The 16,110-nt window shown below is 39.6% G+C and overlaps 2 protein-coding genes across 2 annotated transcripts; both read right to left on the reverse strand.

The window, feature by feature from the left end:
* Window positions 1-3,173: 3,173 nt before the first annotated feature.
* hmx4 (H6 family homeobox 4) lies at window positions 3,174-4,756 on the reverse strand. Its single transcript, XM_077524583.1, has 2 exons — window positions 4,379-4,756; window positions 3,174-4,302 (listed from the first exon to the last, which is right to left on the reverse strand). Exons 1-2 carry the CDS (start codon window positions 4,704-4,706, stop codon window positions 3,749-3,751), a joined length of 882 nt encoding a protein of 293 aa, XP_077380709.1. The 5' UTR covers window positions 4,707-4,756; the 3' UTR covers window positions 3,174-3,748.
* A 1,140-nt stretch (window positions 4,757-5,896) lies between these two features.
* hmx1 (H6 family homeobox 1) lies at window positions 5,897-7,862 on the reverse strand. Its single transcript, XM_077524655.1, has 2 exons — window positions 7,052-7,862; window positions 5,897-6,734 (listed from the first exon to the last, which is right to left on the reverse strand). Exons 1-2 carry the CDS (start codon window positions 7,320-7,322, stop codon window positions 6,148-6,150), a joined length of 858 nt encoding a protein of 285 aa, XP_077380781.1. The 5' UTR covers window positions 7,323-7,862; the 3' UTR covers window positions 5,897-6,147.
* Between the last annotated feature and the right edge of the window lie 8,248 nt (window positions 7,863-16,110).

A 16,110-nucleotide genomic window follows, 5' to 3' on the forward strand; every position in this document is an offset into this window, starting at 1 on the left:
GAGTTGTGATTGGTTACCTGAGCCCTTGTGTTGTCATTTTCAGTCGACAGCAAGTTGCAAAATGTGTTTCTAAAGGTACTAATTGTACGTGAAAAATAATGAAAGTATCAAATTACTTATAGACAAAATATTAACTTTTTATTGCTATAATGGGCTAAATAAGTGAAGTATCCCTTTAATGCACGTTATCATTAGATATTGTTTTGCGAATATTGAGAGGAGACTGCTGTCATATGAGAACATTTCTGCCACAAGACACTCGGATGGATTCATGTTTGCTTCTATTATTAATTCCAGAAATGTTTGAATTCCTTCGTTCCTCCAATAATACCTCAGTTTATTATCTGCTGCCATTTTTTTCTGACAATATGTGCATGTGATGTAATATCTGGTCAAAATGTCATATCTAGTCCTGTCATGATTTATTGGCAAAGCCGCAGCCAACATTAGCAAAATCTTTTTTTTTTTTTTTTTTTTTTTTCCTGCTAGCATTTCCATTAAGGTTCATATACACAATTCTTGAAAATTCAAATAAAAATAGGTGGATGGACATGAGATTGAACCTGGAAGAGATTGTGTTTGCGTCAGAGGTTTAGCCAAATGTTTTCACTGCAGCGTGTCCACCATGTTGGTACAGTACGGTGTGTTGCAACAACTTGCCATTGTTGTGCAGTGTGTCATAAAAGTTTGGTTTGCCCAATGTAGGATTGTGGTGAGAATATTATTGTCTGTCAGACATATGTTAGGGAACAATCTCTCCATTTGTCTTGGGTGACGACCTTTGTCAGATGACTAGAAGAGGTCAGCAGAGGTTAAAGAAACGGCCGAGCTGAGAGTGGGGCCCCCATCTAGTCATGCAGAAAGAGGCTGCCAGAAACTTTTACGCAGACATAATGTGCACACACACACAGAATTGGTCACTCTTGGATACACTCTGCAACCATTAGGAACAGCACTTCCTTGCCTGTGAGGAGCCAGACCTCAGCTTTACATGGGCGCAGACCCGTGCAGAAATACAAACGGGATCGCGCTATTTCCAACACAAACACACACTCATCAAATGGTTCTGACTGAGCTCCCCCTCCCTTTTACACTTTTTTTTTATGTCCTCACACTCAGTCATAAAGTACATATAAAATTAGGGCTCTGAGCACACTTTACTAAAACAAACTGGGATTAAAAGGGTGTTGTGACTAAATATTGGTGATATTTTAATTAGCATTTAGTAGAGCATTGTCATGCAGCTTGGTATAGCCAATTATCATAAATATTAGAATGCAGAAGCATTTTTTTCCTTAAAAGTGATTTTTTTCTCCCATCTTGCTGTCTGAGTGGATAGCCTCAAAGGATTGTGGGTAGTGAGCATTGCAGCTCTTAAACTGGAGACAGCCTGCCGGACATGGCCGACCTCCTTTTTTCCACTTAATAAACGCACACACGCACCCTCTCATATGTACACACTTGGCACTTTTTTTTTTTTCTCCTTCATGAGTGTTACTTCAGCTTTGTTTACTTTGACATCCCACCAAGTCAAACTTGCTCATGCTCACGTAAAAGTAGTGTCATGTTTTGGTCATACTGTCACATGCAGTTGACAGACAAAAACAAAAAAAATACTTGATTTACATACTATACTGTATGTGACTGATGTCTTTAAAATGTAGGATGCTACCTTGTCATTGTAATAATAGGATGATTTGACCATTTATATTGCTTGCATGCTTGTTGCCTATTGATTGCATATTCAATAGAATAGAGTGGAGCTAGCTTATGTGGCACATGTGAAGTGTGACTCTTGTGGCAAAGTGCACTGGGGGTCAAAGGACAGCAGTGATGGGGTCAACTAACTTCCATGTCAAGGCAGGAGGTCTTCGGGGAAAAAACATCAAGTACTTTGATTTTTTATTTTTTTTTTTATATTCAAAAAAAATATTATGTTGCCGTAATGTCTTAAAGCTAATATACTGTATTTGCTAGGCTACAATTTACGTTTTGAATTGTATCCTTGTACTAATGTACACAGAAGCCATATTGGCTAAGCAATTAGTCGGAGCTGATGATGTTTCAAAGCTACTTGCCCTCAAAGTATTTCAGCTCGGTATAGTTTCCCTACTGAATGGCAACTCATTAGAGTCAGAGGTCACATATTTATATTTTGTTGGCTTTGGGGCAGAATGTCTGCAAAGATTACCTGGATGATTAAATATGGGGCAAAAACAGAGAGCAGGTCCAAGAGATATTGAGAAGGTTATCTGTCTGCAGCATAATAATAATTGTAATAATAATAATAATAATAATAATAATAATAATAATAATAATAACTCTTTAAACTCCTATGGGTTAAAAAGAATCCAAATTAGGTCAATTGACCCAACTTTCTGGCGACGAAATAACTTTTTTTTAATGTATTTGTTAATTGTTATTTTTATTTTTTATTTTTTTCATTGTTGTCCAAAGCAACCTAATGGGGTTCCCAAAGTTGGTGAAACTTGACCCAAGTTACTGGGTCGGTCCAATTTTTGACCCAGGATTTTTAATCATATAATAATAATAATAATAATAATAATAATAATAATAATAATAATAATAATAATAATAATAAAAATAATTTCAAAAACCGTTCATATTAATGAAATACAGTAAAAGTGTTTTTCAGATTAATTGGAGTAAACATATTATTATTATTATTATTATTATTATTATTATTATTATTATTATTATTATTAATACAAGCAGTTATATTACTGTTGATGCTTACATTTTTTTTTATTTCAATAATTTCCTCCAAATAGCCTAGTTGTAATAACCTTGGCCCTTTTTTTCTTTAAAAAAAAATTGTGAGAATAAAAGACAATGATCAGAAGTTATTTCACATGTAAGGTTAATAGAAGTTGATGTTATGAGCCAATTTTTAAATATTGTACAGGTGGTTTTAATATTATGTCTTTACCCACTTAAGCGTTTTCCTTGTTTAGAATATGCCAGTTTCATAAGTGCGCATGTACTACTATAAATTACAGAACAAAAAAATATATATATATGTTTATTTGTTTTATTTTTTGGGGGGGTCCGTTGACTGTTAATGTTACTGCATTGTCGCACCAGTCTTTTTCGCCATGTAAAATCCAAAATATAATGGCTAAAGACAAGTCACGTGAAATTAGTGAATCAAGTTGTTTTCTTGAATAAAGAGTTTTTAATTACAGTTGCAGTAAATGCTGTAATGAGCCTAAAAGGCGAATGTAAGAATAACGTAAGTGTAAGATACGTATAAGGACAAAAAATAGACATGCGTGAATAAAATGTTAATGACATTCATTTAAATACATATAATTTCTGTAATCCAAAAGTCGTATATGATATTATAAATGCATGCAAGGTATATTAATTTCTTTGGTGGCATAAGCTGTTGTTGAGAATAATAATAAGAATGATAATAACAATGATAATGGAGTATAGCATGTAAACAAAAATATGTAGGCCATGCTCGGCCATGCAGGCTTTTGCTAGGCCTGCTATTTTCTCTTTTCCGGTGTTAAGTGTTAGGCCTACACAAAAGCCAGGCTAATAAATAAATAAGACCCAAAACAGCTCATTTGAATGTGATATGTTCCTACTTGCAGCCTTCTTTTAAACACTTAAGGGCCAGCAGTGTCCGGCCCTTTGAACTGTAGGCGTTGAACGCCATAAATGCTCCAGTTGGCACTAACAAAAGTGTCTGTTTACACAAGCAGGCATGGTGGCAGCGTCATACGTCCCCGTCATAGAGGCTGAAGTACTTGCTGGTGTTGGAGAAACAGAGGTAAGGCGTGTTCGAACCCGGATACACGACGGGCAACGGCATGGGCATCAGGCACCTCCCCAGCAGGCTGCTCTCCTTGTACAAGGCGGGGAGCTGACCCACCACCACCGGCTTCACCGTCTCCGGGAAGTCGCTCACCGGTCCGTCGATTTCACTCGAGATTTGCCGTTTCAACTTATTCCTGCGGTTCTGGAACCAAATTTTCACCTGCGTTTCGGTGAGCTGCAGGGAGCTGGCGAGGCAGGCGCGTTCGGCGCTGCTCAGGTAGCGCTTCATGTCGAACGTAGACTCCAACTGGAAGATCTGTCTCTTGGAAAAAATGGTGCGCGTTTTCTTTTTCGTGATCATTTTACTCTTCTTGCTGGGATTGTCCGCTTTAAGAGGCTCCGTGGTCGTGGTGGTGGAGCTGCAGTCGTCGCAGCTGCTGTCCCCGCTTTCCAAGCGCGCCTCCGCAGCCCGACCGTTGACGTCGCTGGCCTGGTTATTCTCTTGGGGGAAGTCTGCAATAAAACAGCAATTGCTTCACATCGTGTCGCCTCAAATTGTGCGTAATGCGTCATCGTGATGTGCCCTTACCGCTTTCGTCCGATTCGTGCTTGTGCTGGGCTCCGTGACCGTCCAAATCGCTTTGCAGGATGCGGCCTTGACAAGTCGCGGTGGCCGACACATGGCGCTCTCCATCGCGATCTCCGTGGGGGTGACAGCTGTCACTGGCGCGCCCGCTTGTTTTCAGGTTGAGGATGTTGTCAATGGTGAACTTGAGAGAGGCGCTGGGACGACATGCTGCGTCCACTTTACTCATATTCTCCAATGCGTAAACGCGCCCTTTTGTTGACTTCTCCTCTTCGATAAACGCAAAGCGGTCACCACAAAGGTGTCGATGGTGCACACACCATAGCAGCATCCACTGAGCGCACACTGCTTGGCTGGAGAGGCTCGGTGTGGAATCTCAGCGCTCACATCACGACGGATGGGGCGAGTTAGGTCCTCGCTGATTGGTCCGACCGGCGAGCGGTGTGGGCCAATCACAGCGAAGGGATGCGACGAGAAGGAGAGCGTTGTTTTGTAGCTCCACTGCTCTCTTCAAGCGACATCTTCTCCATCCAAACCTGCTGTTTTGCTAACGTGTCATTTCACACTGTGGCGCACATTTGCACACACTTAATTGACCTGCATCTTAATTAAACGTTGACCAGACGGTTACGTAAGTCGTTTTAGACCTCCACACCTAAAAATGTGCACAGACGGATTTTACTGGGATTTTTTTTTTTTTTAAATATTCATTTGTATGTGTGTATCGGCTTGAACAACTCTTCAAAAATAAATAGCTGAAAACACTCCACTGTAGTATTATTTTCCCATAAGACAAATATTGTATATGCTAAATACATTAATAAACATAATTAAATTCACATGTCTGGTGGTGTTTGTTAATCAAAACTATATTAATTATCCTTGTGACATTTAATACATTTTTCACATGATGCAATATAAGTAAAATGTGTCCGTATGTTTGATTTTTGATTTGGAAAATGAGAATTCATGCACATGGAAAGGCAAAGCGCCCCCCCCCCCCCAAATAAATAAATAAATAAATAAAATGAAAATAATAAAATAAATAATATTTAAAATGTGTTTAGAAAATCAAGTAACATTTTTCAGGATAATAACCAAGCATCATGCCTCTTTTTGGCATGCTTAATTTATTTATTTATTTATTTATTTATTTATTAATAGTTAATTAGTTATTTAAAAAAGTTATTTGTTTGCACTTCCAGATGTTCAATACACTGCAGCTTTAAATAAACATAATTATCTTAAACATAATATACTTGAGCTTGACGATCAGAACACTTTAAAACAAATGCAGATGCGTATTTGTTTGATTTGTTACCTGCATGTTGGTAATTTGCGTAAATGTATTTTTTTTTTAAACCTGCAGTCAAAAAAAGATTAATAAAATACAGTGATCCCGACTTTAGCATTTTAAAAAACAAAATTTTTGTGCTTAAAATTGATCCCCAAACCTTTGATATTTACACTATCAATTGCATATATTTTAATCAGTGGACATACACAGGGGGAAAAAAACAGTCAGTATTTGTATCCATTTATTGAGTGTAAAAACGATAATATTGAAACCGTGTGTGTGCTCTTTTTTCATAGGCTACTGTATAAAAATTTGGCGAAAAATAGTTGCTTATCAAACAGAGTACACTGCACTCATATGCTAACAGGAGCAAACGAAGAAGATAATACACAAATATGACTTCACTCTGTGGCAAATGTTTCCTTTGGATTGCGTATTATTGCACTGTAAATGACAAAATGACTTTGATATGTTTTTACACCAAGCCGCTCATCTGCGACCTCAATATGCTCATGGAGTGGGCCAAGGAGGACAGAGGGTACGCGATGGAGTTGGAGAAGACCGGATGTCCGTTCAAGTTGAAAGCCAGTGCAGAACCGGCCCCAGGTCCGTCGTGATACAAAATGGGGACACTGACCACCCTCTGGCTCGGGTTGGGAATATGTACAGCCTCCAGATCCGCCGCCAGTTGTCTCTTCCATTTATTCCTCCGGTTCTGGAACCAGATCTTCACTTGGGTCTCTGTCAGGTGGAGTGACGCGGCCAGGCCTGCCCTCTCCGAACTGCTCAGGTACCGTTTCACGTCGAAGGTGGACTCCAGTTGGAACACCTGGCTCCGGCTGAACACAGTCCGGGTTTTCTTCTTCCGGGTCGGGTTCGAGTCAGGGGGTGCGTCAAAGCCACCCTGAGCGTCGTCGTGGTCGTCAATCAGGTTGCCGTCGCTTAATTTCCTGTCCGACTCGTAGCTGTCGTCTGTAATCGGTTCCGATACTGCGGGGGAGCTTCTGTCACTGGTCGACACCGAGCAGCAGTTGTCACCGGACCTCGTGTGAACAGATGGACCTGATAGGAGACGATTTGTATCAATCTCGCCCTGGCGCACGCGTGAACCTCCATCACATCATCAACGTGCAGTTTATTGGATGCAAAAATTTGTTGGACATGAAATTTTGTGTCACTTATTGATTGGGTATTTGGTTACTTTTTTTTCCTTCTTCTTGAGATGTACTTAAACACATAATTACGAGTAGGTAGTAATGCGTTGATTTGCATCTTTTGTAAAATTCCCGGTCATTTGAAAAATAATTAACAGTAATGTTGCACGGAATATCCTTGAGTGGTAAATCTACTTTATGTTGCAGGTATTGAGCGATACTCACTGCCGTGTGCATCCAAAGCTGCGGACAGCAAACCAGTGTTCCCGGTGGCGTACCAGTTGACCAGCGGCTCTGTGCACAAAGATGAGGCTGGACTGCAGCCACCGGGCGCCGGCGCACACATAACCCCGCGCCGAGCTGCTCCACGTCGGCTGTTTTCCGAATGGGAATCCCGCTCGTGTGGCCCCGAGGCAAGCAGATTCTCGATGAAAAAAGACGACGCCCTCGATGAGGACAGCAGAGGCGTCTGGGTGTCCGTCATCTTCTTCTGCATGTTTTCCGGATTTCACGGAGAGAAAAAAAATGAATCAAACCAACCTGGTCTCCATTTAGCGTTAAAACAACGTCCAAAAAGTCCAAGCAGGCATGTGACGCATCGCTGCTTTAGCGCTGTGCTGGGACGGGGAGTCAATGCAGGGACAGGGCGACGGAAGCTCTGCTAAAGTCGTGAAACGTGCAGTCGCGCGCTCGGCAAGCACTGGGGGCCATCCAGTGATTGGACGAGCACAATAGCAAATGGGCTTTTCCCAGGAAAGGCGAGTCACCGTCTCGTCGCAGTGACTGTAACTTGCTACTGTACAGGCCCGTCCCCGAAGCCCCCGCAGGCGGTTACGTCTTTATTTGGGTCAATTAGAGTGCAAATCAAAAATGAAGATTAACAGGGTCGCATCCATCCCTCAATTTTCTTGTCTCTACAAGTCATCATTGGTATAGCTGTGTCTTTCAATATTTTGACTCACAACAAGGTCACAAAGATCTTTCAGTAGCATGCAGTGCTATGAGGCCAGTGCAAATTGCAATCTAATTGTTCAATTCTGACTTTGTGCACAAAAGGGAACATGTGCTTCTAATTCTTGTGCAGATTTTCACTTCATATAAGTATAACAGTCCAAAATATACAGTATAATACTGAATCAATTTTTGCAGTTTTGTCTTTATATTGAAGTGGGAAATCATAATAGAGTTTAAGGGTCAAGGGTCAGTATCCTGATCTCTGGCAACCACTTCCCGTTTTCACATTTTGACCCACAGTTTGACCCACAACTCAAAATCGAGTTCTCCAATTTATGTGATATAAAATTCCACATTTCAGACCCCACACAATAAGAGAAAATCAGTGCAAATACATGCTAGTCATGTTTTAATATAATTTATTGCACTTGAATATTCTTGAAGGTCTTTAAACACAATTGTAGAACAATACAAGCACACATTTTGACAGACATCAATGTATATGACAGAAATTTGGTGTAAAAAATTAAATGCATATTAAAGAACCAAAGTATTAAAAAACGAGGAGCAACTAAAATAACACTTTGAAAAAAATCTGTAATAGATTTGTGAAAAGTGAATGAGAATATAGTGGAGTTTATTGCGTCATTTTAAGTTCCACATGTGCACTACTGCATCCTATATTGTGTTCGACAAGCTGGAGTACATTATACACTTGGATAATACTGTTTTAAAAGCTCAGGTTGTGTTACAAAATACTACACTGTACTTTAAGGTCGGTCAAATGGTTGTTCCCACACTTGCAAGTATAGCTTATATAGCTAGTTTAGAGCTTGCATATCAAATGAAATTCATTTTCAAAAACATGATGTCTAGAAATTCAACTACTGGACATATACTTGACAGTTTTCAGGCAAAATCATTGTATTAAGAGTAGACCACACCGGATAAGTGTTTCATCGTTTGATCATCTGAAAGATTGAAATAAGTGCTGACGGGCGTCTTTACCCTTTTAGTGCAAATGGCAAGACATTTGAGCTTTTTATTTCCCTCAATGGAGTCAGCGGCTGTGACCTTTAACTTGAGTCTCTTTCTCTTCTCCCCCTCCGTCCCTCAGGTTAGACTTAGCCTTTGACAGAGGATCAGCGCTAATGTTGCTCTTCAAACTAGCACGCGGCGCAGACATCGGTAACATGAGCCCTGCACCCAACAACCGAGTCTTCCACCTGTCGGTGAGGAAACTGAATGTAGCCTTCTTGTCTTCCCCCCCCCCCCCCCCCTCCTCCTTTCTTGAAATGGGTCCCAAATATTTATTTCTATGCTCCCGCAAAAGAGTAGTCTAAGAAAAGATTTCAGATCTATGGAAGCGTGGAACTGCCAATGTGGAATAAACATTTTATGACTGGCAAATACGTTTGAACATATTTGAAAATACGTTTTAATGTATTTAAATACTTTGAACATAATTGTAAGTACATTTGGATATATTTGCAAATACGTTCAAGAGTACTTGTAGGCTAAATGCTAAAAACTTTATTTTTCCCCATAATGACATGGGTAATTGAAGATGGACAGTTAAAAAACAATCCTATATTTTTTTAGCATCTGACCTATATTATACCAATACGTTGAGTAAGTAAACATTGTTTATTCAGAATTTCTAAGATTTATTATTATGTGCGCAGTTCATAATTTCTATTCGGCATCTTTGGCCACGGGGTATCATACCCCGTGGCATTGTGTAGAAAAAATGGAGAAAAAAATTGACACACTGCAGACATTATAATAAATAATAAAAATAATAAATCATAACAATTACATTAATAAATGTTTATTGATAGAGTTTACATCATGTTTACATCATACATTACATGTAGTTTACTTGTTTGCAAGTACGTTTGAACGTATTTGCAAGTATGTTTGAACTTACTTGCAAATATGTTTGAACGTATTCACATTTTGGGTCGCAGTTCAACCTACAACTCAAAATCAAGTTTCCCGTACTTATGGGGTATATGCCACGGAAGAGGCGGGACTGTTTTTGCGCATCAGTTTGTTTCCGGTTCGGTTTGCGACGTGTGGGCTGCGTCAAAAATATTTGTGCTTCCGACTTTGTGCCCCTCGGTTGCGCGTTCGCAACCCGGACCGGAAACAAACTGATGTGCAATATCACGTCCCGCCTCTTCCTTGGCAAAAACCCCATACAGGATGCCAACCTCTACCAAGGGGGCGGGGTTACATTACAGATTCCCCCTCCCCCACCGCAATAAGCGAAAATCTGCAATGCGGTAATCTCCTATTTAAAAACACACGCTTTCATAGCTTTTATGGCACTTATTTTTTAAGATATTAACACAAATTTAAAAATAAAAAATAAAAAACAAAACAAATAAAAAAACAAAATAAAAAATACAAATATGTTAAAACACATAATATGTTGAGCAAGGCTGACAGCATTAATTTACATTTGTAAATACGTTCCAACGTACTTGCAAATATAAAGTTTATTCCCGAAAAAAGAACTGCTCAATGTTTTTAGTGGAAAATACACAAAATATGTGAAAAAAGTCAAAGAAAATGTTTCTGATCTGTGCTTAAATTCAGAATATTTTTATATGCAGGTTAGTGTCTGTGTTAAGTGAGCGTGTGTGTGTTAAAAGCCCACATTAGATCAGTCTTCGGTGTGTACATTGGGCCATGTGAGTGATGTTGCTCCCTGGCCAGCACAGGGGGGCCCCACAGACCCAGAGGCTCCTCTCACTTTGCTCCCTCCTCTCCTTTTCTCTTCTTTTTCTGATCCTCATCCAGCCTGGCGTGCCCTTTGCTTTTCATGGCCTGCCAGCTTGCTCCGCAGTCGAGACCCCTCCGTGCCGCCGCAGCTCTCGACATCGGCTCTCAGCTGCGCTCCACGTTTCATCACACAAAATCATATCATCGGCATGTGCTCCGGGAGACGGCGGGAGCAAATTGAGCGTGTTTGCCCCGGCTCCCGATGCTGGACGCAGCGGAGAACTTCAAGCGGTCTTTAACACGACAGTAAGACTGAATTGAAAACTGCTTGAAGAGTATATAAATGGTGTCTTGTCGAACTCTTTCTTTGAAGCAGAGTCAAACATTTGGCAACCATGACTCTTTCCATCTTGTCGTCTTTGGGCTTGCAGATTTCCTTTACTCACAGGTCTAATTACTCTTTTATACCAGCCATTAGTCAATGGAGTGTGATTGTAATGGCTCTCGGCTCTGTTGCTCTTTGACTCGTACAGTCAATGAAAGTGGAGACAGTTTGACCCACTTAATTCCACTGGAGGCAGTCAGACAGACAGGAGGGTGAATCTCCTCGCAGCTCTTTACACCAAAACACTCGCAGTCACTCAACTACACTGACCTCAGACGACTTGTTTGACAAGAAGCAGCAGCATTGCATGAGATGGCGAGAAAATCCTCAAGCACTTTTTAAAGTGTGCCCTAAACATTTGCCTCCAACTTGTGCTTGTCAATGGATGACACTTGTAAAACGTATTTGCCTTGGGTTTGTTTGGAGCCCTCTGATGGCTAACAAAGTGAAAGACACCGTAAATCATGCAAAATTTCGTAAGCGTCTTTATGTCATATAATTAGTAGCAACTATTAATTATTTATATTAATTCAACACAGTCAGAAGTAATACAAGCCCAAAAACATGTACACATTTTGGCAATATAATACCTTCTAAAAACAGTATGCAAATAATTCAAAAAGCCCCCCCCCCCAAAAAAAAACAAAACAAAAAAACAAGCGAACAAACAAACAAATCCGTGTTATGGTGAGGACTGATAGAACGGATTTCAACAACGACGTGTGCTGTGTCTCGCTTGTTGCCGGTGGTAACGGCCATTTCTCATGCAATGATATGGACCGTGCATTGAACAACGGAATATTGGCTCTATAGCTAAATCGCTTTGTGCTTTAAAAGACTTGCTATCCCCTCGGGAGGCAGTTCCGACACAAAAGTGAGTGGGTCCGTACTTCCTACTTCCTGTAACCCTAAAATGTTGTTGTTGTTGTTACAATTAGTTTCAAGTTTCTGATGTTTTCTGGCATCTTCACTGCTAAATTAACCAGACATGGCAGGACTGGATTTCAAGCTCCTCTCCTTTTATTCACCTCCTTCCCGAACGAGGCTCGCTCGGTTACACCTCTCTCTTTTGCGCTCATGACATGTGCAGTATACAAAACACTTCAGCATGTAAAACTAAAATAAATAAAAATACTGAAATTAATCATTCTCAAAACAAATATTAGTCAATTGCAAGTAAATAAATAAAAAAAAAAAACATTAAACATTGGCAAACAACGTGTTAAATTCTTTCCTTCGTGACCGGGCGGGTGTCACATGACTACTAATGCGCAAAAAGTGTTTCCATTACACTTTTGTGAAATACATCTATTTTGACACGTCTCAAAAACCACCTCATGAGAGCGCAAAACTTATTTGTGATATTTGAGAGTTGTTTTGTGTGTGTGTGTGTGTGTGTGTGTGTGTGTTTCCATTACCAGCTTGCTTTTGTAAAACTTGCCTTTTGCGCAAAACTGAGGCGAATGGAAACGCACCTTTTGTTTCTGGTCTTGGAGTTAGGAAGATTCCATGGAATCAGCTGCAGCTGACACGAGCTATATACTAACAGAAAGCAGGAGCTGCGTGGCTCAAGGAGTAGATCGTGAGTTCTTTCCTCAACCCTTAAGTCACTTTTATTATTACATTTTTTCCAATTCTTTATTTTACTCTCTTCCAAGTGTAGATTACTCTACAACTGAGTCTACTTGGTACCACTCTAAATAGAGTCTGTATATAGCACTTCTCCATCTTACAAAGCCATCAAAGTGCTTTACATTCAACTATTGATGATGCAGCATCAAGAGCAACTAGGGTATATCTTGGTCAAGGGTACTTTGACATTGTTTCAAGGGCATGGGATCGAACCCACAACCTCTGGCTGAGCCACGCCACCCCCATATTGGATAACATGTGACATACTGTAGTCAACTTTTCATCTTTTTAATCCATCCATCCATCCATCCATTTTCTTGACCGCTTATTCCTCACAAGGGTCGCGGGGGCTGCTGGCGCCTATCTCAGCTGGCTCTGGGCAGTAGGCGGGGGACACCCTGGACTGGTTGCCAACCAATCGCAGCATCTTTTTAATGTGGAAGAAAATAGTAGCTGTACACCTTTTGTACACTAATCCTTGCTAATGGCAAATGTGAGTAGTAGCACAAATTTTCTTCACATTACCACATCTGACGCTTTGGTGTACATTTAATTATTATTTATTGTTTACATTTTTTATGATTTATGGGTGATTGATTTTGATTTTTGTTTCAGCCATTGTGTACAGAGCAGCCATGACTGATACAGGTGCAATAACTTCCCCCGTGGTCTTCATCACGTTGCAATATATACACGGTGGCAATATACTGGAAACAGGAAAATACCAAAAACAACACAAAACACAAGAGTTAATCCTCAAAAGTCTTTCGAAACTTTCAATTTGCCAACATCATGAGTGATGACTGTCGGACTTGCAAGTTTTTGTGTGACTTATTTTTCCTGTCTGAGTCCAAATTCATTCCATGTTGGAGGTTTCAGCATTGAACGTCTGTCACGTTTTGCAGATTATATTGCTGCATGACATGCCTTTTGTTTTGGAGTGTTTCTCTGCTGGGGTTCAAACATGTGAACAGAGGTCACGCAAGCAAAATATACTCATGTTCATGCTGCAAAATCATGTTTCAATGGAGCACAGTGCATTCTTTTTTTTGTAGTTTCTTACCAATCACCCACATGCGCACGTATAGTTTTCATGAAATCTTAGTTTTCTTCACATTTAACCTCTCAAACAAGGTGAAGCATTTCCATGTGTCTTAACAAAGCATGTACTCTTTCTGCTCTTCAGTACGTAACCAAATCTTGTTTGTGGCCCTTCATCAAGCTGGCCGAGCCGGAATGTGCTTGCTCTGGTATTAATAATTCACTGTACATAATAAGTTGATGCCGCAGAGTTTGTTCTCATTGATAGTATTAGCGGAGGTGAGCGTTCTCAGCCAGACTTTGTGACGCCAGCAGACCGGCATAAAGTGGGCTTTAATTGCCCATAATCTCTGCCGTGCTCTTTCCCCTCAGTGCAAGTCAACAGCTTCTATAGCCTACAAATGCCAGACCTTAGCAGGACAGTTTTAACTCCATATCAGCGGAAGGCTCACAAAGCAGGAATGCTTGGAGGAGAAATCAAAGGAGTTAAGAGGGTTTAGGGATTTTTACACCCGCTCCACTCTTTTCAGATTTCAAGTCAGCTCTTTCATATTTGTATTAGGAAGCAAAGTAACCCCATGGGACAAAAATGTTTTCCTTCTATGGTTAAACATTTGAACCAAAGACTGTTAGAATGAGGAGAACGCCATTTCTCATGCATGGTGTCATCAATACAACATTGGTTGATGTTTGTGAAGGATTATGTTGGTACTGTTAGTTTTCATTACCATTGCTGGTATGAGCTTTTGATGCTAGGTTAGTTAATTAACACATTGTTTTAGTTCTGTTTGTCTTATTTGTAAACACACTGTTTTTCCGTGTTCATGAAAACTTGTTTACAGCTAGTTTGCGGGAAAGTAGCTAAATTTGTTTTCAAAGCTTAATATTAATGAGATTGGGGGTGGGACTTAATAACTCCTTTTCAGGCTACGTTTATTGTTTGGAAAAATTGATATCTTGTTGATACTGATTGCTGCCTGAAATGAATGAATGAATGAATGAATGAATGAATGAATGAATGAATGAATGAATGAATGAATGAATGAATGAATGCTGGAAAATGATTGTCAATCTAATAAGAGTGTTCAGCAGGGTTGATAAAAGTCTCCTCTAAAAATAAATAAATAAAGGTGAGCAAAAGACCTTGTTCAACACTCAAATCAGCTTATCATGGCAGGATATACAGCAATCATGAACCTAAATGGTTTAATGAGAAGAGTTCGTGCCAGGTTAAACTAAGCAGAATTGCTCTTCTTATAAGGCCACATGAGCGTGTAGGAGGATTTGTGAGGGGAATGTCCGTTTGTTTAACCCCTTCACGGCACGTTAACCCCTGTCATGACCTGCTCGTCAACTCAGTGCAAACACTCCGAAAAGTAAACTTTTCTCCCCCCCTGCTACCAACACGTTTAGAACGACAAAATAACATGCTTCCTGTAGTTAGGCTGTATCTTTTGAAGCAAAAAATAGGATTATTAATTTTAATCATTTTATGCAGAATATTGTAATTAAAACGCTATTGTAATTCAATCTAATGCATGAATTACAATAGTATTGTCGTTTTGCAGTAGTTATGAAAGAATCGTTTGCGGGATGTCACGTTACATTTGTCACCCGCTGGTTGCGAGGAGACGCGTATGCACCTCCGTGGAAAAACATATTCACAATCCCCGACATATAGAATACAATATGCAGTGCACCAGCTGTGCAAAACTTGCGAGAGGGAAGTTGAGCTAATGGAGATGTGTCTCGAAGATTTTGTCAACACGCTGCAGGATCAAGGACGAAGATGTCATCACTTAAAATGGCTTATTCGGGCGGACGCAACTTTTTGACTCTTAATTGAAGTGAGTTTGTTAGGGCAACGATTGTTGTCGTTTTAATTGTGATTTTTTTTTTTTAAAGCATGTTAACGCTAAGTGGTCGTTTTTCTCTCTAGCTCATTCATCATTTGATTTTGCTTTCTTTTGGTCACCTAATATCTTTAATTGTTGGCGTAAAAAACATGTAGGCCTTCCGTTATATTCGTTGTTATTTTTTTCTTCCAATTTAAACAATCACCATGTTGTTCAAGGAAATGCGCCACCATGATTCTCATAAATGTACTGCACCGGTAATTGTATAGACAATTAAATTGTTACTTTAGCGCCCACTTTTTCTTTCATTTATTTCTTTCAGTATTTTCTTTTAACAAACGCATTGTTTATTCTATATAGGCTAGACTATATGCGTCATGTTAACATTGAACGCGTGCTTGTGTATTTTTTTTTAACTACAAGTTGACTTTGCACGTGTCAGTAAAATGTATCCGGGCTGCATTTGCTGCTGCATTTGATATGGTATGAATTAAATAAACGAGTCTAGAATCGCGTCTGATCGTCTGCAAATCATAAAGACAAAAATAAAACGGAATAAAACTAAGCTGCTCAGGACCTAAACATCAAATGTTAATTGTTAAAATAATAATAATAATAATAATAATAATAATAATAATAATAATAATAATAATAATAATAATAATAATAATAATAATAATAATAAT

This window comes from Festucalex cinctus, chromosome 6, assembly GCF_051991245.1.
Source record: "Festucalex cinctus isolate MCC-2025b chromosome 6, RoL_Fcin_1.0, whole genome shotgun sequence".
Taxonomy (NCBI): Eukaryota; Metazoa; Chordata; class Actinopteri; order Syngnathiformes; family Syngnathidae; genus Festucalex; species Festucalex cinctus.